The sequence below is a fragment of the Centroberyx gerrardi genome, chromosome 5, assembly GCF_048128805.1.
Source record: "Centroberyx gerrardi isolate f3 chromosome 5, fCenGer3.hap1.cur.20231027, whole genome shotgun sequence".
NCBI classification, from domain to species: Eukaryota; Metazoa; Chordata; class Actinopteri; order Beryciformes; family Berycidae; genus Centroberyx; species Centroberyx gerrardi.
In genome coordinates, this window is record NC_136001.1 from 32,331,378 (window position 1) to 32,356,959 (window position 25,582).

At 41.6% G+C, this 25,582-nt stretch overlaps 1 protein-coding gene across 9 annotated transcripts in view; it reads left to right on the plus strand.

Moving 5' to 3' along the window:
- The window catches only part of ptprt (protein tyrosine phosphatase receptor type T), a 359,275-nt gene that overhangs the window by 138,006 nt on the left and 195,687 nt on the right, over window positions 1–25,582 (plus strand). For all 9 annotated transcript variants that reach the window (XM_078283910.1, XM_078283906.1, XM_078283907.1 and 6 more), the window contains exon 10: window positions 5,029–5,138. In XM_078283910.1, coding sequence (XP_078140036.1) covers window positions 5,029–5,138 — 110 coding nt within the window. The remainder of the gene's footprint in view (window positions 1–5,028; window positions 5,139–25,582) is intronic.

A 25,582-nucleotide genomic window follows, 5' to 3' on the forward strand; every position in this document is an offset into this window, starting at 1 on the left:
ACAGATAATACAACAAAGAAAAAAACGTCCAAAAAAAAGAAACACAGGAGAGGAGAGGAGAGACTCCATGCACACTGCCTTGTGATACACAGCGCTTTACTGCTGAGCATCAGAGCAAAGTACAAACACACGGGACAGAAGAACTACTGCACAGGTGGATACAATGAGTTCGTTAGTCCAATTAACCAATCACAGCATAGTCTTTTGAATCATTACTGTTGGTTAGAAACACCAAAAACGACAACATTACATTAAAGGAACACTTCGCCATTTTTTAACCTTATCTCCATATATTGGTCCTCACTGATACATGCTATGAGAAGGAACCATGAAGTCCCAAAATTCATGACGTCATCGGCAGACATGGTGGCGTCTCATAGCATGTATTAGTGAGGACCAATATATAGAAATAAGGTTAAAAAATGGTGAAATGTTCCTTTAAGTATTTTAAGGAAAAGTCTAAAAATCGTGAGCTTAGAATTATAAGGTTCTATCTGCCTTCAGGATAGTTCTAAGATATTGAGCTTCAAAGTTTTCATTATTTTCAAAAAATAACACCACACATATGTCAACAGGCACTCATAGCATAGGTTCATGCGACTAACTCAGCTTTGACAAAATATCAGATAGAACCTTATAATACCAAGGTCACGAAATGTATTCCAAATAACCAACCACAACATCATCTTATGAATCATTAATATTGGTTCCAACAGTAATGATTCAATAGACTATGCTGTGATTGGTTAATTGGACTAATGAACTCATTGTATCCACCTGTGCAGCGGCTCTTTTGTCCTGTGTGTCTGGTGTGCTGCTCACTGTGCTGTGATGATGACCTGAGGCCGATCGCTGCCTTAGAAAACACTTTCAGTGCAGCAGAAAAAGACGGCGCCGAACGTGTCAGCTAACATAAGACCTTGGTTTGCACAAGCGATTATTTTCTGCAAAGATTTTTGTAACTGGAATCATCTGGGTTTTTAAAATACTGAGCCGTGATTTGTGAGTAGCGAAACCTTGTTAGAGCCAAAAGAATCGCTCTGTCCTCTGTGTGATGCATTGAATCCTCGGCCGGGCCGTGTCACAGATTCATCGTTTGAAAAATAGCAGGAGGGCTTTGAAATTCCCCACACCGGAGGTCGTCCTGAAGCTCCTTGATGTTTTGAAGAACGACGGATAATGGCGAGCGATTCTCAAGTGTAAAAAGGAAACGCTGCGGCGCATCTGTCTTTTTTGTTAGATTCAATTTGCGGCCGTCAGCGGCTGAAGGTTCGGGATCTTGTGGAAAAGCTTTTCTCTGTCGAGTCGCATCAGATGAAGGAAGTAATGAAAGCCTCCTGCTATTGTCACGCTCATTTCTATGATATACTGTATATAATAGGCATTTGGCTGATGCTCTTATCCAAAAGGGGCTGACCATGAGTGCAGCAGTAGAATACGCTTCAGTTCTCACATCGCCAACATTATAAGCAACAAATAGTGAAGAGGTCAAAGGTCAGAAGTCACAGCACCCTGTGAAATATTCATGCGACCCTGGAGTGATGATGGAGGAGAGAGAAGAGCTAGGGAAAGAAATAAGCCCTGGAAGGAAAAGGCAGAAAACATACACACACACACACACACACACACACACACGCACACTTTTAGCACTTAGCAGTCAGTTTTCCCTCCTGGCTCTGTCTGTTCCTTAACATTTAGAACAATTCACACCTCAGTGTGTGTGTGTGTGTGTGTGTGTGTGCGTGAATATCTCTCTGTGTGTGCATGTGAGTGTGTAATGTGTATGTGCTGTAGGTGTGTCTGTGTGTGTGTGTGTGTGTGTGTGTGTGTGTGTGTCTGTTTGACAACTTCACTCCCTGACACACCGATTTCATGTCTGACACCTCCTCTCTGTCAGTATGCCTTTATAACGACGTGTGAAAGCGTTGTCTCTCTCTATAACACACACACACACACACACACACACACACACACTCCTCTTGTTGCTAGGTAGATTTGACTATAATGAGTCTAGTAGCTGCGTAGTGAACGTGTCTTCAGCCCGCTGTTTGTGTGAATGAGAGAAGAGAGTTGCACAGATCCTTTGCAGTGTGTGTTGTTGTTGCTCAGTATCTTCCTACTGACCGTACACACTATTCCTCACATTAACCCTCTAAGGAACAGGCAGGTGATGTCTAAAGCCCTGCATGGACACTGGAACAGATTAGGGATCAGAATCAGAATCAGGTTTATTGCCAAGTAAGTTTTCACAACAAGGAATTTGCCTTGGTATGTAGGTGCATACAATAAACATCGAGAAAAATAAGAAAGTAGAAGTAAAAAACACAAGTACTGCAAGTCAAAAAGATATTTACAATACAGAATATGAAAAAATATAATAAAAAATGTGCAATATATCTGCTTTTAAAGTGAAATGAAAAAGCTGTACAGTTTGTGCAGGAATGTGCAAAATATTGACCGGAGAATGTGCAAAGGTTAACAGTATGAAGTATATATATATATATATATATATATATATATGGAATGTGATATCCACTGGTATAACCGAGTACTACCGAGAACTAAAACTCATCACTCACTTTAGTCCCGTCGCACACATTTGTGATTATAGTTGAAGTGTGTTGCGATGCATTAAAAGCAGATTATAAACTCATTAGAAGCTTAGATGAACTTTTCTTGCGATAATCATCAGATATTCATTAAAAAAATGCATTCAGTGCAAGGTAATAATCTACAACATTATCATGTCATTAAATGTTTGTTTTACTGCTCTCTATTGCTGATTTAAGAAACATATTGATAGCCTAATTCAACCTATATCCAGTTGATGAAAGCTTTTCCGCTGTCTGTCCTAAACAGCCGGTGTCTGGTCGCTCTTTCCTAGGAAAAATCCTCTGCCGCACAGGAAGTGATGCGTTTCAAGTTTCCAGTTTGTTTGGAATAAACAGAAGAAGAAGAACTGGGTAGTTAGCATGAGCAGCGATAGCCACCATGATCTGAACAGACAAAGAAAAGAGAAACTCAAACTGCAGCAACAAGAAAATCCAAGCTCCGCCCACACTGTTTGATTGACAGGTGATCTGTGGGAAGTGCAGAGCAGAAACACCACAGCAGTGAGGCTGAGGGACAAAGATGGAGATCAACTAGAAGTCAGTCAGTAGAGCGCAAACCTCCGGACACTTCTCAAACTTGAAAAGCTGGACTTTCCCACCAGCACATGAACGCAGCATAATAGTTATGGCTAAAAAAGGGAAACCACACCAAAATCCAGTCAGCTGATTCAGCCTGGGCCACAAAGGCTGCCTGTCCACCAGATTTCATCCAATCACTGGTGTTCTTCAGCTGATCCTGACCTCTGACCTCTGACAATTTCCCTATGGAGACCAAATAAAGTATCACATCAAATAAGCGACTGTTTTCCAGCCTTCCTCTGTCGATCCTCATATCATCTGGATCGACAGTCTGTGTCTGATGCAAATTGGCAATACTTCGCACGGTAGTTTGTTTTCAGAAAGTACCTCGCAATCTGATTCTTGCTGCGTGTACTCGCCGGCGTAACCTAATATAAAAAAAAAAAAAAAGAGCCTAAGCTTTCACAATATAAGGAATATAATGGAATAGCGTGTCATATTTAATCGTGGTGAATGTCCTTCATGATCAGGTTTTCTGCAGCGAGCAGCAGGTCTCACTCCGCCTCGCGGGGGAAAAGCACAGATTCTGATTTTGAATAACTCAATATTTCTACCGAGCAGGTTCCCAGATATTTGAAACTTTTTCTGCCCTGTGAAATAATAGAATTAAATGATGGAAAAAATGAACTCAAATCCAATATGCATAATCTTGCTCCCTTGCCTTGCTTGACTATCCGTCCCTCCTTTTCCTCGCTCCCTCTCTTCCCTCTCTCCCTCCTTTCTCTTTCTCTCTCCTCCCCGTCTCCTTTCATTCCTCCCTCGACTCCCTCTTTCTCTCTCTATTCAATTCGCTGCTGTATTTGTATTAACATATAAAATAAACCTACAGCATCAATGTTGAGGTCATTGTTACTCTCTCTCTCTTTCTCTCTCTCTCTCTCTCTCTCTCTCTCTCTCTTTCGCTCAATTCAATCTGTGCTTTTCTCTCAGAAATGACGTCTTTTATTTAAATGTCAGTTGTACCTGTGTGGGCTGTCAGCAGTTTATATATTGCTATAGTCACTTCTGTTGTTGTTGCTGGTGTGTTTTGTGTGTGTGTGTGTGTGTGTGTATGTGAGAGTGAGTGCAGGTGGGTGTGGGAGTTGATTAAGTTTTAGTAACTTTTTCTATTGTTAGGATATTTGATTTAAGGGGCTACGCTTAGCATTTTAAAGTCAAGGAATCATTATTACATTTTATATATCATTATGATATACATCATTATTTTTGAGACATTAGTGTAATTACCATAAACAAACAAGATCACCGCTGAGAAAATGAACAGCCTTTATCAGCCTCAAACGGCAGCAGATATTGCTTTTCATGAGTTGATTGTATTAGTGTGAATATAACTGATCATTTGGATTTTTATTATGTTGGGTTGCCAACATTCGCTGTGTTCGTTTGCCGCATTTGTTGACACATTTCCACCAAAAAATTGTAGCAAGTAGCGACATCTTCTTTGGAACAGGAAGCAGGGGTTTATGGGAAATGTGGTTTTAATTTTGAGAAACACTAGCACTAACAACACCACTGGACAGAGGCGACCAATCATCTCCACCATGGTCTAGTTTGTTTACAGTAATTATATCAAGGTATCCGTTAATGTGACATTGATATATTGATGTTTAAAAATGCTACACATAGCAGCTTTTGAAGAACATCAGAATTCAAAGTCTCAGTTCAATGTAATTCCCTTCAACAAACTTTATTGGCATGAAGTACAATTTAGTATATATTGCCAAAGTATTGGTTGTACTCAATAGTGACAGCAACAGCAATAAATAACAATCCCTGATAAGAAATAGCAATAATTTAGATGAGTGTGTGATATATTTTGTGACCTCTGTCTCTGCAGTGCCGGGCTCGGTGCCGATGGAGTCTCTGCAGAACACTCCGTACGAAGAGAAGATCTTCATGCAGTGGAAAGCTCCCAACGAGACCAACGGGGTCATCACTCTGTACGAGGTCAGTCCGCCACTCCCGGCCGCGCTCTGACAGCTTTACGGCCCCGCCAGCCAAAAGGTCGCCGGGTCCGATCTGCGAACCGCGGCTGCAGCGGGCCGCTCCGAGGTGTGAACGTGTCGGACTGAGTGTGAGGCATCGCCGAGATGTTGTCAGTGTATGATGAGTGTGTGTGTGTGTGTGTGTGTGTGTGTTCAGACGAGCTTCCCTGCTTTTGTTATCGTTCAGCGAGGAGCCAGTTGATGATCTTCAACTGAAACTGAAGACGTTTCATTCCAAAGTGAGATATTCACCATCTGAAACATGCAAAACCTTCTCAGCACACAGCAAACTCAGAACTGAATATGATGCAGCTGTACAAAATACAGTTATTTTAGAGAATGTGATCATCTGTGTTTTGTAGGGACGGACGATTCCACATTTTTTGAAATCCTTTGTAATGGAATTGATGGAATCGATTCTAAATCAATTGCGATTCCACATGAAAATCAATACAAAAATTGAAGTTTTACACCAGTTGGCATTCAACCAGTGAGCCTTGAATTTCTCCCTCCCCCCTCCCCACTTGTTGTGAAATGAATCAGACCAAGGCAATTGAACACAGATTAGTATAGATAGGCCTAAATCAGAATGAATTAATTACAAATTAATTTAAATGAAACTGAGTTTCTACGAGTCCAGAGTTTGGAGTCGAGATTGCAACAGGAGTCGACACCAATTCTGTTTATTAGTAGAATCGATTCACAGAATCAATGTGATGGAATCAAGAATCGACTCTTTTGGAGTCGACTCTCCATCCCTAGTGTTTTGTAAAATGCATGCCGTAGCGCATAATGTAGCATACAGTTTTTTTTCTTAGATATTAATATAAAGAATAGTGGGTAACACTTTTCTTAAGATGGAGCTCATATGGCATTACAAGGCATCATAAAAGCATTATAAGCACATTGTGAGTGACAGGTTCAGGTTTTAAATCTGTTATGTGACAAAGCAAATACATTTTGTATATAAGGCCATTTGCCTCGTCACCAACACTTTAATCGAAGTGGAGCTCAAAAGAAAGAAAGAAGAAAAAATAAATAAGCACTTTGTAAGTGCATGCTGTTTTTTTTAAAACAGCATGATATAATAATACACAATGTGCACAAACAGTGGGAGGCTGAATACTTTATGGAGGCTTTGTCGAGTTAATGACAAAATTAAGTTGAATGTAATTTTCTGACGTTTGAATTATGATTATATTGTAAGTGAAGTTTATTTCCGCTCATAATGGGCTTTTAATAATCTGCTTGTAATGCATCAAAATGCATTTCAAGTAAAGTGTTACCAAATAAGTGCATTATTTACAATTTCACTGCAATTATGTAATTTTGACCTCAAATTGAAGTCTGTAGTAAAGTAGTAGCTATTTTCGCCCTGACAGAGTGTAGTTGTCTGTATTTTTTAAACATCCAGCAACAGACATCACGCAACAATATATATACTGTACGTTTTCTTTTTCTCCAAATGGTTATCTGTCATTTTGGAACGAAAGCGCCGGGCTGTGACAGTGTGCGAGGCGGAGGCTGCAGGTCTGATGCTGCAGTCTCACATCTTTCATTTCACCTGCTGTGTGGTTCACCTGCCTCCCAGCAGCTCCTGTCCGTCTGCAGCCGCTCAGACCTGCCAACCACCGAGGGAGGGATGAGAGAGAGAGGGAGAGAGAGGGAGGGACACAGAGATAAAGGGCAGAGAAGAAAATAGAAACAGAGATAGAGGGAGAAAAGGAGACGGGGAAGAGAAAGAGAGAGAGAGAGAGAGAGAAAGAGTTGGAGAGGACTCTTGGAGAGGAAAGGAATGGAATAAAGTTAGAGGGGCAGGAAGAGACAGAAAAGGACAGATGTGAAGAGGAATTAAGAAAGAAAGAGAAAGAAAGAGGGAAAAGAGCTGTACAAATAGAGGAGGAGAGAGAGAGAGAGAGAAAGAGAGAGAAAAAGTAAGGGTTAGAAATAAAGAGAGAGAGAGAGAGAGAGAGAGAGAGAGAGAGATCCCTTGGCAGCCCTTGAGACAATGTTAGGGAGTGTGTGAGATAGAAAGAGAGACAGAATGAGAGACGTGGGTGTATGCTTCTTTGTGTGTGTGTGTGTGTGTGTGTGTGTGTGTGTGTACGCAGACAGTTATTCGGGTTGAAGTGGAGTTGAGCCCTCTGTCTAATGAATTATTGACCCGTTCTCTGTCTCCTGTCTGCCTCCTCCATCACTGCATCAAGGAGCTACCTCACACCAAGACCTGCCGGGGCTATTAGTGTGTGTGTGTGTGTGTGTGTGTGTGTATGTATCTGAGAGAGACTGAAATAGCAAGCGAGCGACTGTGTGTTGTTGAGTAAGTTAGTGAGTATATGAGTGTGTGTGTGTGTGTGTGTGTGTGTGTAAGAGAGAAAGTAAGTGGTCGAGTTAGTGAGTGATGGAAAGTGTGTTGTCGACTGTCTGAGCGAGTGTGTGTGTGTGTGTGAGAGAGAGAAAGAGAGAGAGAGAGAGATTGAAGAAGTGAGCAACGGAGTGTGTATTCTTAAGTGTGTGAGCCTGTGTGTGTGTTTGTGTGTGAAAGAGAGAAAGTGAGTGAGTTAGGGAGTGATGGAGTGTTCTTTTTGTTTGTGGGACAAATATTCATTTTGTTTCATGAACATGACTCTCTCCTCTCCTCTCTCTCTGCCTGGTGAGCCAGAGTTTAAAACTCATGAGATGAGATTATAATCCCAGGCTTGTGACACTTTGACGCTCCTTTTTGCATCAATTTAGACTCTCTTCCCTCTTTGTGAAACTCGAGGATCCCTCAGCACCGTCTCCCCCGGTTTGAAAAACACTCTCCTCAGTCTGTAACCCTCTGTAATTTGGGAACATATCCCAAGGGTGGAAGTAACTAATTACATTCACTCCAGTTACTGTACTTAGTTGAGTATTTTTTAAAGTCAGTAATTTGTACATTTTTACTGAAATATTGTACTTAGCTACATTTTAAATCGCAAACATAACAGAGTACAAATTTGGTGGCTCTCCATCAGAAACTGGACCGATGTAAAGTGACAAATTGTGTTGCCATTCTCAGTGAATAGTCAGTCAGCAAATAAAACAAGCATAATCTGGTTTATGTTTGTGCACTTTATTTTGTAATTTCCATTTTTTCCAATGAAAAGGATCTAGTGTGAACTCTGTCCTCTCTCCTTTCAGAATCACATGGAAAAGATCACAGCTAACAACGTTCTCTTTTCTAAAGAGGAACTCAGGAACTTTAACTCTGAGGACATTTTAAATGAGACACTTTTTACTTTTACTTCAGTAGATTTTAACACCAGTACTTTTACTTCTACTTAAATCAAATACCAGCAAAGTAACAGAACTTCTACTGGAGTAGGACTTTCTAGTACTCTTTCCACCCCTGTCGAAACATATCATCCCATTGTTTTTGCCTCTTTTTAACCACAAGTCCCTTTTTACCTTAACGAACATGAATCTAGACTCTCTTCTCCCTCTGACCGCTCGGTAACGTCTCTGAGACCTCCGCCAGCCCCCGACCCGGAGTTTGACAAACGCTCTTCTCAGTCCATAAACCCCGGGTTATTTGGGCCCGTCATCCATTTCGTCTTGTTTTGTGTCGGTTTCATTAACATGAATCTGAGCTGTGTGCCCTCTCCGCCCGGCGGAGGCGGCGGAGGCGGCGGAGGCGGCGCGGCGGCGTCTGTTAAACATATCACAGCCTCCACACAATGCGCCGCCATTAGGGATAATTACTATAATTGCAGCTATTGACAAGATTAAAGGCATCATCTGCAACATCTAAGGGGACACGGGGGCTCTTGTCGTTTCTCGTCTGCTCTCCTCCTCTGTTGTCTCTTGTTTTTTTTTTTCCCCCTCGCTTTCAGGACGGGAAGCAGATGAATTACACCTAGGACAATGGGAGGGAGGAAGGGAGGGGAGGGGGAGGGGTGGGGGGGCGAGATAGATGGGCGGAGGTGGAGAATTGTGAGGAGAGATAAGGAGGACGAGGAGAACGAGGAGGGAGCCGGGAGAGGAGATAAAACGCGTCCGGCGAGAAAGCGAAAATTAATTTGTTCTTGTGAAATAGTGCGAAAATTTCATGAATTCATTAGTGTGCAAATATGATTAGCTGATCTGTTGTATGTATTACTGTAATTGCAGCTATTGAGGATTAAAGGAAACATCTGGATGAGATCTAAAGGGACACAAGCCCCCCCCCTCTGTCCCTGATGGAGGGAGGAACGGAGGGGAGAGGATGGAGGTGGGGAGGGCAGCAGGGGTCAGGAGAGAAAAACAGCCTATACATGATGATGATGAATAAAGTGGAGATTTTCCTCTTGAAGGAAAAAAAAAAATCTATCTATTTATCTAATGCGGAGAAGATAATTGAGGAAGTAATGATTCATGATTCCAAAATAGCATTTTCTCTCTGAAAGCTTTGTAGCGACTCCGCTGTTTCTAATCCCGTCTCAAAAACTCCAACTAGAAGTAGAGAATTTGGTGAAAATAAATCATGGCCTGAAGTTTATTATTTAACATCTCTGAAATATAAAGGATCTGGTCTGTAACATCTGTTATGATTTTGCCAACCAAGGACTTAACAAGTTCCGTAATCTGTTTTACTGCAATTTTGCAATCATATGCAATCATTTTGTCATCATTTAGTCCCATTTTGGAAATGGTGGATCTCTCCGTTTGGACCTGAACTCTTTTAGTATAAACTGCTGTACTAAAGCACACACTTCAAGACTTCTTACACCAGTTCATACTTGACTTGGTCATGTTTTAGAGATCAAGGAACACAGTAACATCAGATTAGACTAAATTTGATGCAGGATTTTGGCTGTGATCTTCTTAAATGGGCATGGTGCAGTTTAATTGGCTCTTAATCTGATCAGCACATCTTTCCCAGATGACATTTAGCCACAATCGGGTTAGAAACTTACATCAGCCACCAGACCAATACTGATAAAACATGTTGTGGCTGATAGATTAGTCTACACTGCCACCCATCATGCAGATTTATTATATTCTAAACTTCTGGTCTAAAATAGTGGAAGTGACTGGTGAATTTTGGGATGAACCAGCCGTTTCCTATACACTGTGACAACAGATTAGACCACATTTGATGCAGATCTTGACTGTGATCTTCTTAAACTGGCCTTCACTGACTTTAATTGGCATTTCATCTGGTCAGTAGATCTTTGTTAGCTTGGATTTAGCCCCAATTACATCTTAAATCTAGGAATTTAGAGGATTCTGGGTAAAACTCTTTGGTGATGTCACAGTTGTTCCCCAAGTCAAGTCGGACTTATTGATAAAGTGCATTTTACATACAGGCTTGTCACAAAGTGTCTTACAGAACAACAAACTTATAAAAAATAGTGTACAAAATTGCTTATTTTTGGATATGCGCATGTGTTCCTGTGTGTCCTTGTGTGTGTGCGTGCATGTGCGTGCGTGTGTGTGTGTGTGTGTGTGTGTGTGTGTGTATGCGTGTGTGAGGAGTTTAGTTCCAAAATAAAACATCCACCACTTGGGGAAAAAAACAGACCTACAAACTGCGGCTGTATACTTTCTGGTGATGTGCAGCTTGATTTACACTGCAAAAGATTTGAATTGGCTTTACCACATCGGCTGTTCAAAACATTTCTAAACACACTTGGATGGATCTTTGACTGAAGATGAATCTTTGACTGAAGATTATCAATTATTTATTATTTTACACTCTGATTGCTTTGAATGAATGCTTTTAAACCGTGTAAGACTCCCTTCCTCCCCTCCATGACCCCTTATCCAATTCACTGATATTGATGATTAGTGAAGTGAGAGAAGATGCACGCGCGCGCACACACGCACTCACACACACACACACACAGACAGATCATGACCTTGTCAATCCCTTCTGTAATTAGCTCATCAGATATTGATCCTCTCTGTTAGCTAGCTGCCTCCCTGCTAGCCGCTGCGGTGTTAGCCCTGAGCTCCTGCTGGCTCAACAGATGCTGATGCTAACACTGATCAGATCAGAGCAGTGGAGCAAACCCAGTGATCATAACAGCATTGATTTGGTTCCATACCAACCACTAGGTCGAAGAATTTCATGTGGTTTAGCACTCATGTTTTCACCTCATCTGGAAAGCACTGAGTTTAAAAGTCCCAAATCATTCAGTTTTCATGATTTTGTTTTCAAATCTACTGTGGCTCAGAAAAAGAATATTGTTCTTCATGATGCTTTGCAAATAAATGTAGTTTAGTTACATTTTCAATTGAACTGGTGAAATTGAATGAATATGAAGACAAAATCCTCACAATTCTGGACCCTGATTGGCCGACAGCAGCAGCTCCTGTAACTCAATTGAGGTAAACCTGCTGAGTGGAGGCTTTCCAGTTCAAATGCTGCAAACTGCTGCCGAGGTGCCGTTTAGCAAGGCACTCAACCCCCCCACTGCTGCAGGGGCGCTTCTCCAGGCCCGACTGCAGAAGACCAGTAGAGATAAAAACAAACCTTTGAGCAGGACACTACTTACGATACGGTATGACACGATACGATGCGATATGATGCGATACGATATGATATGATACGATATGATATGATACGATGTGATGCGATGCAATATACTTTGTTGTCCTCCACAATAAGGGTCACTAAGTTAAGGGTTAGTTAATGCTTAGTAAGCATTAACTAACCCTTAATTAACAGTTAACTAATGTGTCTGGTAATCATTTACTAATGGTGTTCATGTTAATTAAGGTATTCATTTATACATTATTTAATAGTCATCTTTATAAACTATTAAATAATGTATAAATTAATACCTTAGTTAACATGAACACCATTAGTAAATTACACATTAGTTAACTGTTAATTAAGCATTATTAAGCATTAACTAACCCTTATTAGGCATTAACTAACCCTTAACTTAGTGACCCTTATTGTAAAGTGTTACCGAAATGTGTTTTGGACTCACAGTGCTGTTGGTTTTCCGCACAATAAAAAAATACAAATCAACAATACAGCATATTGCACAAATCCCAAACAGAAGGCATAGTACTAGAATAATAGAATTCACACATGTTGGTACAACAGACGTACATACTGTTTAATCCCACACCCGGCTCCGGCTGTACCAGTATATAGATGTACTGGACCGGTCTTGTGTGTCAATAACTTTACTCTCCACTTCTCTCTCCAAGCAGGGCCTTTAATCAATCACAAAAATCAATACGGGCAACCAGTCTGGTGTGTGTTTCGGTGAGTTAGTCTGTTACAGGCCGCTGGTTTCTGTAGAAACACCAGACCTACAGTATAGTTGTTACATTTTCGTCTCTTATCAAAGGAGTGATTGATTGTCATTAGGAGAGCGGCGGTCGCCTGAGGTGAACTCGCTATCGATTCTGTTGACTCCACGTTGGACAGCAGCGGCTCAGCTCGCCTCAGTACCATTTACAAAACAGGGAGTTAGGGACAGGAAACATGCCGCCCCAAAAACACCACCCCGAAAAAACAGGAAAAACGCCGACCAAACGATCTCTAAAGTGTCATTTAGGACTCTGAAATGTAGGAAAAAGATGTTTATGTTACTGTTGATGCAGAAAATACCAGATGCACGCTTCCTCGCTTCGCTTCATTTTTGTTGTCTAAAAATATGTGTATCAGCAGCAAATCTTCAACTACATTGGAAGTAATCTAGCCTTTATAAAGACATTACTCTACTGCTGAAGTAATCCAGGCATTACAAAGACATTACTCTACTGCTGAAGTAATCCAGGCATTACAAAGACATTACATTATTCTACAGTGGAAACAGTCTGACAGAGAGCTTGTTTGTGGATCTGACCCGAGTTGGCTTGCAGTGCCAGACTCATCGCTTAACACTCTGAGTGTGAGACACGCACACACACTCGCACAAACACACACACACACACAAACACACACACACACACACACACACACGCACACAGAGTGCTGATTAAGATCGGCAAGATGTGGAGAGGATCCCTGCTGAGCACTGCGCTGCGGTAGTGCTAGGCTAGACGTGTGTGTGTGTGTGTGTGTGTGTGTGCTTACTACAGTATGATTCAACCACAGATGAAAAGACGGCAGTACACACACACACACACACACACACACACACACACACAGTCTGCCCTCCATGCTTCTGTCTTTGTGGGAACTAACTGCCTTTGCTGAAAGAAAGAAAGAAAGAAAGTATATGAAAGAGAGAATATCTGAAATACAGAGAAGGTATATGAGGGAAGTGTGTGTATCAGAAATAGCTATATTTACACTTGATGGAGCCCCTTGACATTTTAGCAGCTAAACAGAAACCCTGCCTCCCTCTGCCCCAGTATCCTGACTGCTGTAAATCCTTCCCTCACATCTGGCTGTGTACCAAACTACTTTAAGATGGCCTCAGTCCAGCCGCTCCGAAAAAACCTTGGCCTTGATCCATCATTCCCCCGTAACTATCGCCCCATTTCAAAACTACTTTTTATCTCATAAATTCTTGAAATGATTGTGGCTAAACAACTCGTGGCGTTGGTGGAAGGTAATAATGTCTTTGATCAATTTAAATCCGGCTTTCGTCAGCAGCACAGCAGAGAAACCGCCCCTCTGAGAGTCCTGAATGACTGTTAGTGCTCCTTGATCTAAGCGCTGGTTTTGATATTATTGATCATAGTATCTTGATTGATAGGCTCAGGCACTGAATTGGTTTGTGAAGCTTGGCCCTAAACTGGTTCTCTTCTTACCTTTCTAATAGCACATTCTCAGTTGGACCCGCTGGTCTTAATAGTCTGGCTACTCTCTACTCTCTGTGCTTGACCAAAGATCGGAGGCTCTCAGCTCTCAGCCTTTTACATCTTAACACTGACGAAACAGAGGTGCTAGTTTTGATTTTGGGGCCAAATCAACAATCAGTTTGTGACTAGTCAGTGATTAGTCAGTGCCTTGGTCCTCTTGGAATTAATATAAAGTCGTCAGTTAAAAATGTATGTGTGACCCCAATTTTAAATTTGACCCGTCCTGTTTCCTTCATTTAAGAAATATTGCCAAAATGAAATCTGCTCGGCTTCCCAGGAGCTGGAAATACTAATCCATGCTTCTGTGTCGTCTCGCCTTGATTATTGTAATGCACTTTTTACCTGCCTCAACCAAACCACTATTGCTCGGTTGCAATTGGTCAAAAATGCTGCTGCGAAGTTACTAACTACTAACTGAGACTACATTACTCCCATTTTAGCCTCTCTGCATTGGTTACCCATCAAATTCTGAATTGAGTCTAAGGATTGGATCTTATCTTTCCAACTTATTGTCCCAATACAAACCATCCCAGTGCCTCAGATCTGCTGATCAAGGCCTTCTTGCTAAATTCAATTAAAGAGGCGAATGTGCTTTCTCTGTTTTGGCTCCTAGATTATGGAACTGCTTACCCTCTATCTGCACTGCTAACTCGGTCAACTGCTTTAAAAAACGCTTAAAAAACTCATCTTTTCACTTTGGCTTTTAGTTTTACTTCTTAATTGTTGAGGCAGGTAAATGCTGGTTTTAATGAACGGGTCATCCTATTTTTGTTGCTCCCTTTGTTCCTTTTACCATCTGTATTTTGGTCTGCCTCCTTACAGCTTTTATTTATAATGTTTGTTTTAATCATGTGAAGCACTTTGTGACTCGGCTGGTAGTGTAGGCTGTTGCATCACCTGGATTCTGTATGCTCTTTTATTTATTTTATTTATATTGTTTGTTTGTATCATGTGAAGCACTTTGTGACTTCTCTTACTTACTTTTACTTAGAGAAGTCAACACAGATAGACAGACAGACAGACAGACAGACAGACAGACAGACAGGAAGAAATGAGAGTGAGATAAAGACAAAAATAGAGGCAGAGACAAGATATTGATACTGAAGACTGAGGTGATCTCATACATAACTTTCATCTTCTCTCCATCTCCCCTCTCTTTCCTTCTCTTTCCCTGTATTGTTTTTCATTTCTGTCAATAAGAAGCTATATTTAGTGCGGCTTTCAGGTCCTTGACCTCATTTACTCCCTCACACTGCCTGTCTGCCTGTCTGCCTGTCTGTCTGCCTGTCTGTCTGTCTGTCTGTCTGCCTGTCTGTCTGCCTGTCTGCCTGTCTGCCTGTCTGTCTGTCTGTCTGTCTGTCTGCCTGTCTGTCTGTCTGTCTGTCTGTCTGTCTGTCTGTCTGTCTGCCTGTCTGTCTGTCTGCCTGTCTGTCTGTCTGCCTGTCTGTCTGCCTGTCTGCCTGTCTGCCTGTAGGGACGGCCTGGTATCACTTACACCTGTGTGTGTTTGTGTGTGCACTTGTGTATAAGTATGTGTCTTTTTTTATGTGCATGTTTGTGCATCTTTTATACTTTTACAACCTCATGGGGTCCAACTTTCGCCTCCAAAATAGTAAGTGAAGAAAAGAGGTCACTTTACGTGTCAGACAGAATTCTGGGTAATAAAGTGTGTGATGCTGCCTGGATGAACTGCAGCAGGTGATTCAGTTTGGTTCCCTAGGCTCAAGACAGTAGAATTCAGTTGAATTAAATTGAAATCAGATACATAAAATAAAATTAATTACAGCATAGATGTATAAATTACAAAATATACAAATAATACAAATAATGCAAAATTATAATGCAAAATTATAATGCAAAATGTTATAATAATAATAATGGAACATCTATAAATACATATAAATAACACACATATGAACACATAAAAGCAAATAAATGAACTGCTATGAGAACAAGTCTCTTAAAACACTTCTGAAGCCAAAGAAGCAAGACGGCTCTAATCTGTCTGCCGGTAGTCAAAGAGAAGAGGATTATACACCTAGTCACATGAATACTCACACACACACACACACTCACACACACACACACACACACACACACACACACACACACACACATAGAGTGGTAATTGTCAGACAGGAGAGGATTATCCATCTAGACCCCCACCCTTACCCTCTCTCTCTCTTCTTGCACTCACACACACACACACACGCGCACACACAAGCACACACACACACCTAAACACACACACACACACACACACACACACACACAGGATGGATTTTTCACTCAGAGGATTATCTACCGCTCTCTAAGCTCTCAGCACTACGACTTCCTGCCCTGCAGCCAATCACGGCTTGTCTCCCATGTCTCTGGCCAATCACACGTCCCCTGAGAATCCCCACCGGCCAATAACCATAAACCACCACTCCAGGAGCCAATTATCCCTCTCTTGATATCTTTATCTTAATTTTTCCTTTCAGATATTTTCCATTTCATTCCTCCTTTACTACCTCGTTTATGTAGCCAGTTACGCCTTGTTTGAGTTTGTTTTTTATTGTATTTCCTCTTTACTAGAATATCATGTAGCCAGTCATGTCTCCCATAGCAGGTTTTGGCCAATCGCGTCCACCCTTACCGTCCCAGGAGCCAATCACTGAAGTGACAAGAGTGCAACTCACTGACCGCAAAAATGTCCATCATAACATTTAATCTCATTTAACCTTGTATCTGGTCTTAAAACCTTAAGTTTCATTACACAAGAGAAAAAAAAAAACACTTAGTGCTTTTTTTTTATGTCTTTTGCTAACATTTCTGTTAGAGGATTATTGTCAGGATTTTAACTCTATCCTAATGTTTGCTCTGGATAAGAATATCAGTGAAATACATAAAATGTGAATGTAGACGTGCCAATAGGGTGAGATAACTTTATTGCTTTTTAATGCAAATCAACTTGTTTCATGAATTTTCTCATATTAGCCTCCAATAAGGCAGATCGGTCCCAGTGCTGCAGTGGTAAATGAAAGGCTGGGCGAACCTTGACCTCCAGTCATTGATTCTCAGAAGGCAAAACGCCCACGAATATCAACAAAAGACTATTATGCTTTCAGAAAAGCATTAATTTATGCGTATTTTCCTCAAAAGACCCTTTTCCCTCATACAACTTACATGAATTTGATATGACTCACCATGGTGCATACTGTGAATTCATGTCATAAAGATTCATGTCAGCCTTAAGAAGATGGCTAAACTCTAATTCTGCAAATAAAAACTACATCCATCGGTTGCATTGATAACAAGCAAAATAATCGTTCCCCATTGACAGATTTGCTCTCTTGTTTTAAGAAACTCAAGGTTTTGAATGTAAGACTTTAAGGCTCCAGGCAAGTTCAAATGGCGTGTTAAGACTAGAAACGCCAAGGTCTGTTTTGAATTTTAGAATTGAAATACGTTAGATTTCAAAATGATGCTCCTTGGCTTTTCCCTGACCCACTTTCTGTACAAACTGTTACTGAGTTTTCAAAATTATGCGATAACACTTTACAATAAGGGTACACTGAGTTAAGGGTTAGTTAATGCTTAATAAGGGTTAGTTAATGCTTAGTAAGGGTTAGTTAATGCTTAATAAGGTTAACTAATGTGTAATTTACTAATGTGTTCATGTTAACTAAGGTATTAATTTATACATTATGTAATAGTTTATAAAGATGACTATTAAATAATGTATAAATTAATACCTTAGTTAACATGAACACCATTAGTAAATGATTACCAGACACATTAGTTAACTGTTAATTAAGGGTTAGTTAATGCTTATTAAGCATTAACTAACCCTTAATTAATGTACCCTTATTGTAAAGTGTTACCAATTATGCAATGAAATAATAGTTGTAACCACTAACAGTTTGGTGGCTTTTTTTTTAAGATAGACACATTCTGAAGTGAATAGATTCATTTTTGGTCCATGGCCCAACAGAGCTGTCTGTCTTTGTAAAAGTTGTAAGTGGATAAATACATAAAGAGACACGACACACACAACATATTTTGATAAGCATCCATAATTTTGACATGGGGATACGGTGGCCAGTTTGGGACATCCTGAGCTGCCTTTGTCATTCGTAGATGTACTTTGTCAGATTTAGCTGGACTTATCTGAAATAACAATAACTGACAAAAGACAGCAAAAGACAGTACAGATAAACCTGATACAACTCCATCTTAGTCTGACATCTACTACATCTACGGAGCTGGCTGAGGATGTCCTAAACTGGCCACCGTAGTGTGGATGAGAAGTGGAGCATGTGCAGTCTATCCATCTACATCCATCTATAGGGAGGATTTCTGCTGCTCGTCTTGACTCATCTGGTAGAAAGATGCTGTGGATCCTCCACTCCAGCTAGCACTCAGGCTGTTTCCCGCCAAGCTGCTCCAACTCGCCGGTTTCCTGGAGGGATTTTTAACGCTCCATCGCCAATCGTCGCCTAAAAACCCAGTTTCTAGATACTTTTATGGTGGGGGGGGGGGTGTTTTTGACGCGAACTTTGGTCGCAGCGGGCTTCCATATAGCAGACAAACGGCAGGATATGAGAGGAGCGTCGGAAAGACACGGGATATTATTTTCCACAAACTCCTCGCCGCTCCTCTCTGCCTCTCGACTGCTGAATGAATAGATTGATTAAGCGAAGGAGGCTTCTGTTATGAGGACAGAATCCCTCGGGGGGTTTTGGCTTGTTCGAGTTACAGATTAGCAGCCCGGCTATTTATGAAACTAGAATATTACTGGGCCGCTTGTTCATCCCCTTCACTTTTACACTCTCTCTCTCTCTCTTTCTCTCTCTCTCTCTCTCGTGTTTGCTCATCTAGATGAGAACAATAGAGGACGTATGGCCTGGAAATATTATCAGGCTATAGTCAGTCCCCATCTCTCTCTCTCTCTCTCTCTCTCTCTCTCTCTCTCTCACTCTCTCTTCTGTTTGCTTATCTAGATGAGAACAATAGAGAAAGTACGGCTAGGAAATATTATCAGTATTACCGTCTCTCTCTTTCTTTATCTCCCTGTCTTTCCCTCTCTCTCTCTATTTCTCTCTCGTGTTTGCTTATCTAGATGAGAACAATAGAAAAAGAAATGGCGAGGAAAATAGGTCCCATTCCTGTTTGTATGCATGTGTGTGTGTGTGTGTGTGTGTGTGTGTGTGTGTCGATGTATTCATATGCATTCACGTGTGTGCGCACAAGTGTGTCTTCACATGTGTGTGAGTATGTGTGTGTGGGTTTCTGAGTGTGTTTGTGCATGTGCGTGTTTGTCTGTGTGTTTGTGTGTGTGCATCTTGGCATTAGCATTGATGATGTGTATGCCTGTGTGTGTGTGTGTGTGTGTGCGTGTGTGTGTGTGTGTGTGTGTGTGTGTGTGTGTGTGTGTGTACATGCTTGTGTTTGCGTCTCTATTCCTAGTGACCCAGAATGGCTGACATTTTAAAGGCGGGGATGCAGGAGAACAGCCTGTCCCAAATGGAAACTTCTAAAAACAGAAATGCTGGAACTTTAAACAATAGGCGTCTAGTAAGTTACAGGGCAGGATGGGAGGTGTCAGGGTACATGGTGTGTGTGTGTGTGTGTGTGTGTGTGTGTGTGTTTGTGTGTGTGATTCAGATTCAGCCAACCTCTCTCTGAGTCAGAAGGCAGGACAGCAGGTGTCAAGGTGCCACAGACAGCAGGGAGGAGAAAGAAAGAGAAAGATTTTCCTGTTTTGTATATGGAAACTTCTAGACAGCAGTATTGTGGTGAGTTAGAGGGCGGGACAGCTGGTGTCAACATGCAGGGAAAATACATTTATTTTGTATACTGGAACTTAAGTAAATAGTACATTTTCTCTGTTTTTTCTGTCCTGCATTCACATCAGCAAGCCTCTTTTTTTCTGAGTTGGAGGACAGGATAGCAGGTATGAGAGAGAGAGAGAGAGAGAGAGAGAGAGAGAGAGAGAGAGAGAGAGAGAGAGAGAGAGAGAGAGAGAGAGAGAGAGAGAGAGATGTATTTTGTTTATTGGAATAGGTTTCTAGTGAGTGCTAGTGGGTATGACAGGATTATTTTGTGTATTGAAGCTTAGGACAATAGGTGTTTTTCTCTGTGTGTCTGTCCTGCATCACATCAACAAACCTATTTTCTGAGTTGGAGGGCAGGACAGCAGAGAGAGAGAGAGAGATAGAGAGAGAGATGTTTTTGTATTTTGTATATTGGAACTTAAGTTCTCTCTTTCTGTCTCCCGCATTCACATCCAAAAAACAGTTTTCCTGAGTCAGGTGAGGAGTGAAGACAGGGAGTGGTGAGGGTGGGGAGGTTTCAGAGTCAGTAACTGTAAAGTGAAAATGAATTGAGAGAGACACAGAGAGGCAGAAGCATGAAGAGAGACTGTATGTCGGATGTTAAACAAAACGCATATCGCCAGAGGTGGGGATCGAGTCACATGACTTGGGACTCATGTCAGACTCAAGTCACAATTTGAATTAGTCCCCCATGTCGTAGCCTGAGATCCTCCATCAGTCTGGACTCAAGACTAAGGGTGAGTGGTTCTGACCGTCCTTCAATCAAGTCTGTAGTGACTGAAGAGTCCTTCTCATCATCCCTCAGTCTAGACTCAAGACTAAAGATGATTGAAGGTCCTTCTGCCTGAGGAACTTAGGGTTAAGCATTCACCATCATTAAGACAATACCCATAAAGACACTTAGATAGACCTGCTTTTACATAATGATTTTGATTTTGTCAACTTTTTAATCTTGTGTTCCTTTTAACCAGTTTGTCTTTTGAATATGTTATATATGTATATTTATATTTTTCTCTTGTATACCGTAAATCCTCTAATAGTGGCCTGTAGTCAATTAAAAGCCGGGTCTCCGATAATGGCCGGGGGCGTGGTCGACACGAACAAATAAAGGCCGGCCTCAAATACAGGCCGGGGAAAAAAAACAAAGGAAACAAGACTAGGTCAAAACCTAGTACATGGCTGGTCTCCTCTCTCCACCGCTGTCCTCTCCACCGCGCCCACGGCCCGCATTGATCCTCCCGATCCAAGCCCCGGACCCACCGGGAACACATCGGCGCCCAGGTTCAGTTAGCTTCAGTTAGCTTCAGCTTACATGCAAACAACGGTGGATACCGGTAAACTCCTGGTGCCTGTTTGTAACTGTAGTCTGTAGTAACGTACAAGTGCCACAAGATGGCTCTGCCGGCGGAAGTCTCTGGAGCATGCCGTCGTCGATTACCGTAATTATTGTAATGCATCGCAGTAACAAAAAAACGTCTACCTAACAAACCCCAACAGAAGCAGATCAGAAAACAAGCAGGCTTCGTACTAAAATATGAGCAAATATACTTATCAAACAGAGGGAATTAGAAATAAAGGCCTGTCTCTAATATAAGCCTGCTTCCAATAAAGGCCTGGTACCCTCTGCAGTCGAGGTAAATAAAGGCCCGGGCCAATATTAGAGGATTTACGGTATACTACTACTACTACTACTACTACCACAACAACTATTACTACTACTACTACTACTATTACTACAACTACAACTAATAATAGTAATAATAATAACTTGTGTATCATGTTTTTAAAAACAATGTTTACGTGCAATAAAAGACAAAGAGACAGTGATGTAAAAGTACCACAATTAAATAAAGCTGGATAAAAAATATGGAAAATAGCAAGAAAAACAACAAATGGTAATGAGTTGCATTAGCTCGTTAATGCAAGTCGTCCCCTGGGCAAACAAAAAATAAAAAAATAGAAATAAAAAGGTAATACAAGAGATACACAGACACAACTAGGAAACAAACAGAGATACAACTACAAACAGAGAGCATTTGACATAAAAGTGTGTTCCTAACCACATGGTGCTATTCTTTGTTCTGATGGCCGCTTGCTAAGCCCTTTGTAATCTCTGCTTTGAACTATACAACTGAGAGAGAGAAACAAAGGTAATGGGAGAGTGAAAGAGAGAAAGAGAGAAAGAGAAGGCAAGATAAGAAGGAGAGTAAAAGCGGGCGCACTGGCCATAAAAACACACACAGCCATTCATGACTTACAAAATAACCGCCGTCGATGTGCAAAAGGGAAAGTGCAGCGTAGATGAAACAGATAATGTTTTGTGGTTCCAGCCCCCGGGTCCCAGTCTGTATAAATAGATAGTAATATAAAAGTGTGGAGGAAAGGTTCTGTGCTTGCAGTTTAGGGCAAGCCATAACATTTACTGATGTGAACTGACTCTACAACTGCTAGTACAATGGAAACAGAGGCGTGTGTGTGTAGGTGTGTGTGTGTGTGTGTGTGCAGGGGGGGGACCGTCCCACAACTGAAACTAACTTCATTCATTGTCCGTCGCTTTCGATAAGAGCATCCGCTAAATGCCTACACTGCAAAAAATGCCAAGCTCTCCAGTGATTTTATCTTGTCTCCAGACCTATCAGCTTATTTCATGATATTTTTAGTCAAATTCTCTCTCTGCACTGGCAGATCATCTTGCTGGTTTCAATACATTTCACTTGATACATGCTAATATGACTTCTCTCAATAAATCATCATAAAACAATGAAGAAAATCTTGAAACAAGAAACTTTCTCCAAGACAATTTAACTTGTCCAGAAACAAGTTACACTATCCTGAAAAAAAAGTCAAATGTGTTGAAACCGGTAAAATGATCTGCCAGTGCATTAAAATGATTTCACAAAAAAAAAAATCCTGTTCAAGTGGAAAACTCGCACATCCAAAAAAAGGCTTGTGCAGGTGCATCGGAGAAAAGCAGTAGACTATACAATGGAATAAACTACTTGCAATGCAACACCTTTTATTGTAAAAGGTGTTGCATTGCAAGTAGCAGTGTGCAGGAGTTTATTCCATTGTATAGTCTACAAAAAAAAATCCTAAAATAAGCTTGATAAGTCTGTCAGTTTTTAAAAGATATATCAGATAACCAGAATGTAAAAAGTGTCCCACCATTGGGATTCTGCTCAAATGAATGATAGCAAAAGAAATCAGAGCAGAAAAGAACAAACACCTCGCACAGTTTCCACTTAATTCGACACGACAGAAAACGGCGGCAAAGAGATAGTGAGGAATGAAGGCATCGCGTATTTTCCAATAAAAAAAAACCCCATAACAAAACAAGAGAGAATAAAAAATGGAGAATGACAAAAGTGAATTGAAATAGCGTTTGTAGAGCGGCGATTCCACGGCGGCGCCTCGTAAACATTGTTTATTTCCATAAAAGTTGGCTGCAGCTCGAGGCGGCGAGGCCCAGCAGGACACACACTGCGCCGCCGCTGGGTCTGATGAAGAGAGCTGCTGGGTGAAGCTATAGCTGCTAATACTCGCTGGCATCAATCTCACACACTCCGCTATGTACACACACACACACACACACAGAGGCATGCACACACACACACAACTGGACACACAAAGACCATGCAAAGACAGGCAAATACACACAAACACAAACAGAAGGCAGTGTGTTGTTTTCTCTCTCTCTCTCTTTCTCTCTCTCTATTTCTGTTTTTTCTTTCTCTTCCTTCTACCTCCTCTTTTCCATTACCTCTCTCTCTCTCTCTGTCTTACTCATTCACTTACTCTATCACGGACACACACACACACACACAAACACACACACACACACGCCTTCCCTCCGGTGAGTTATCCCCCATAGACGCACACTCTATTACCCAAGATGCACTGCCCCGCTGCGCGCCTGCCTTTTCATTGGCCAATAAAACAACCTGAGCTTTATGGCTCTACCGCTTCCAAGTACATCAACTATAGAGAGAGAGAGAGTGTGTGTGTGTGTGTGTGTGTGTGTGTGTGTGTGTGTGATAGAGAGAGAGAGAGAGAGAGAGGGAGAGAGAGAGAGAGAATACACCTGAGGTTTATGGTCCGAACTCCTCCTAGTGAGAGAGAGAGAAAGAACGAGAGGATAGATCGACCATGGACGGAGAGAAAGCGATGGAGAGAAAATAAAGGAAATAGAGGAGAAAGAGGAGATGGGGGGGGGGGTGTAGGGGGGAAATAGAGGAGAGAAGAGAGCTAATACTAACCACAATGGAGAGAGCGACAGAGAGAGAGACTACTACCCAACACGGAGAGAGAGGGAGCGGAGAGACAGAGCGACTAGGTGAGACGAGGGCAAAGAGAGAGAGAGAGAGAGAGAGAGAGAGAGAAAGAGCGAGTGTATAGCCCATAAAAATATAGAGAGCCATTCATGACTTATAAAATAACAGCCATCGATGTGCAAACCAAAACTGCAGCGTAGATGAAATAGATGATATTTTATTGTTCCAGCCCCTGAGTCCCAGTCTGTATAAATAGCTATTGATTTAACATGTTTTATTCAGCCGGCCGGCTGACTTTCAGGCCGGGGAGACTTCAGATGGCTGTCGACGGCCAGGCTGCTGCTCTGCTGAGGGCTTTCCACTGGATATGAGGGGTGTGTGGAGAGAGGAGGGGGGTTGGGGGGGGTGGGGGGGTCACAAACTTTTTCAAGGACTCACAAATGGACGCTTTAGACCACAGATCACAGGTTTTGTCCCCATGTCTGTCTGGGTCGTAGGAGGGGAGGTAACAGAGGGGAGAGAGCGAAACCTCACATCAGTCTTACCAGAGGTGTGACCAAGTCAACTTCGCTCGAGTCTCAAGTCAAGTCCCAAGTCTAAATGTGGATTACCAAGTCAAGGCCAAGTCAAGTCCATGTCATTAATGTCAAGTCTCAAGTCTAAATGTAGAAGTCAAGTCAGAGCAAATCAAGAGGCCAGTATCAATTTAATATCTTAAAGAAAACTTTTCAATGCAATATGGTTTTAATAGGATAAAAACTTGGTAAGAGCATCATGAGTTTGATTTCTATAATCAGTTTCAACTTCAATAAATTCAATCATTCCATACAAATTCAGAAAACAGAATTTAAATTCAGTCGTCCGCTGGAACAAATCTCATCACTTTCAATCTGAGTCATTTACACAAACACAAGATCTCAAGTCAAGACTTTAGAAACCTTTTCAAGTCATCAGAGTACAAGTCAGAGTCGAGTCCCAAGTCACCAGAACTCGTCAAGTCAAGTCTCAAGTCTTCTCTTCATGCATCAAGTCAAGACTCAAGCTATTAAAACTGTGACTCAAGTCCAAGTCATGTGACTCGAGTCCCCACCTCTGATTCTTCCACTTTCTCTCAGAGCAATAACTTCAAGTGATTGAAGTAAAAGTTAAACTAAGGCTGTGGTCATGTTTGCAGTAGATTAGCGTTTACCCATGCTTGATTTTGTTATGCTAGGCATAACAAAACTCGCATAAACTCGCATTTTCAGGCGTCCCAGTGTGGTTATTTGGTGCCACCAGGGTTCAAATGGCATTGGCCATTTGAACCCCGGACAGATAAGCCCCGGACAGATAAGAAGCGTGGGTGCAGTGTGTATTAGTGCCGCGCCTCAGAAGATGCGTCAACACAGGAGGACAAATAGAAGACCAGCTGGTCACTCCTGCAGTTCCTGGATGCCAGAAAACAGTGTTTTGGTGGTCTGTTGCCCGTGTTGACACTCCCAAATTGAGCCGAGCTCTGAGCTGAAGCTGGAGCCGTGTCAAACTGCTTTGACGCGCCA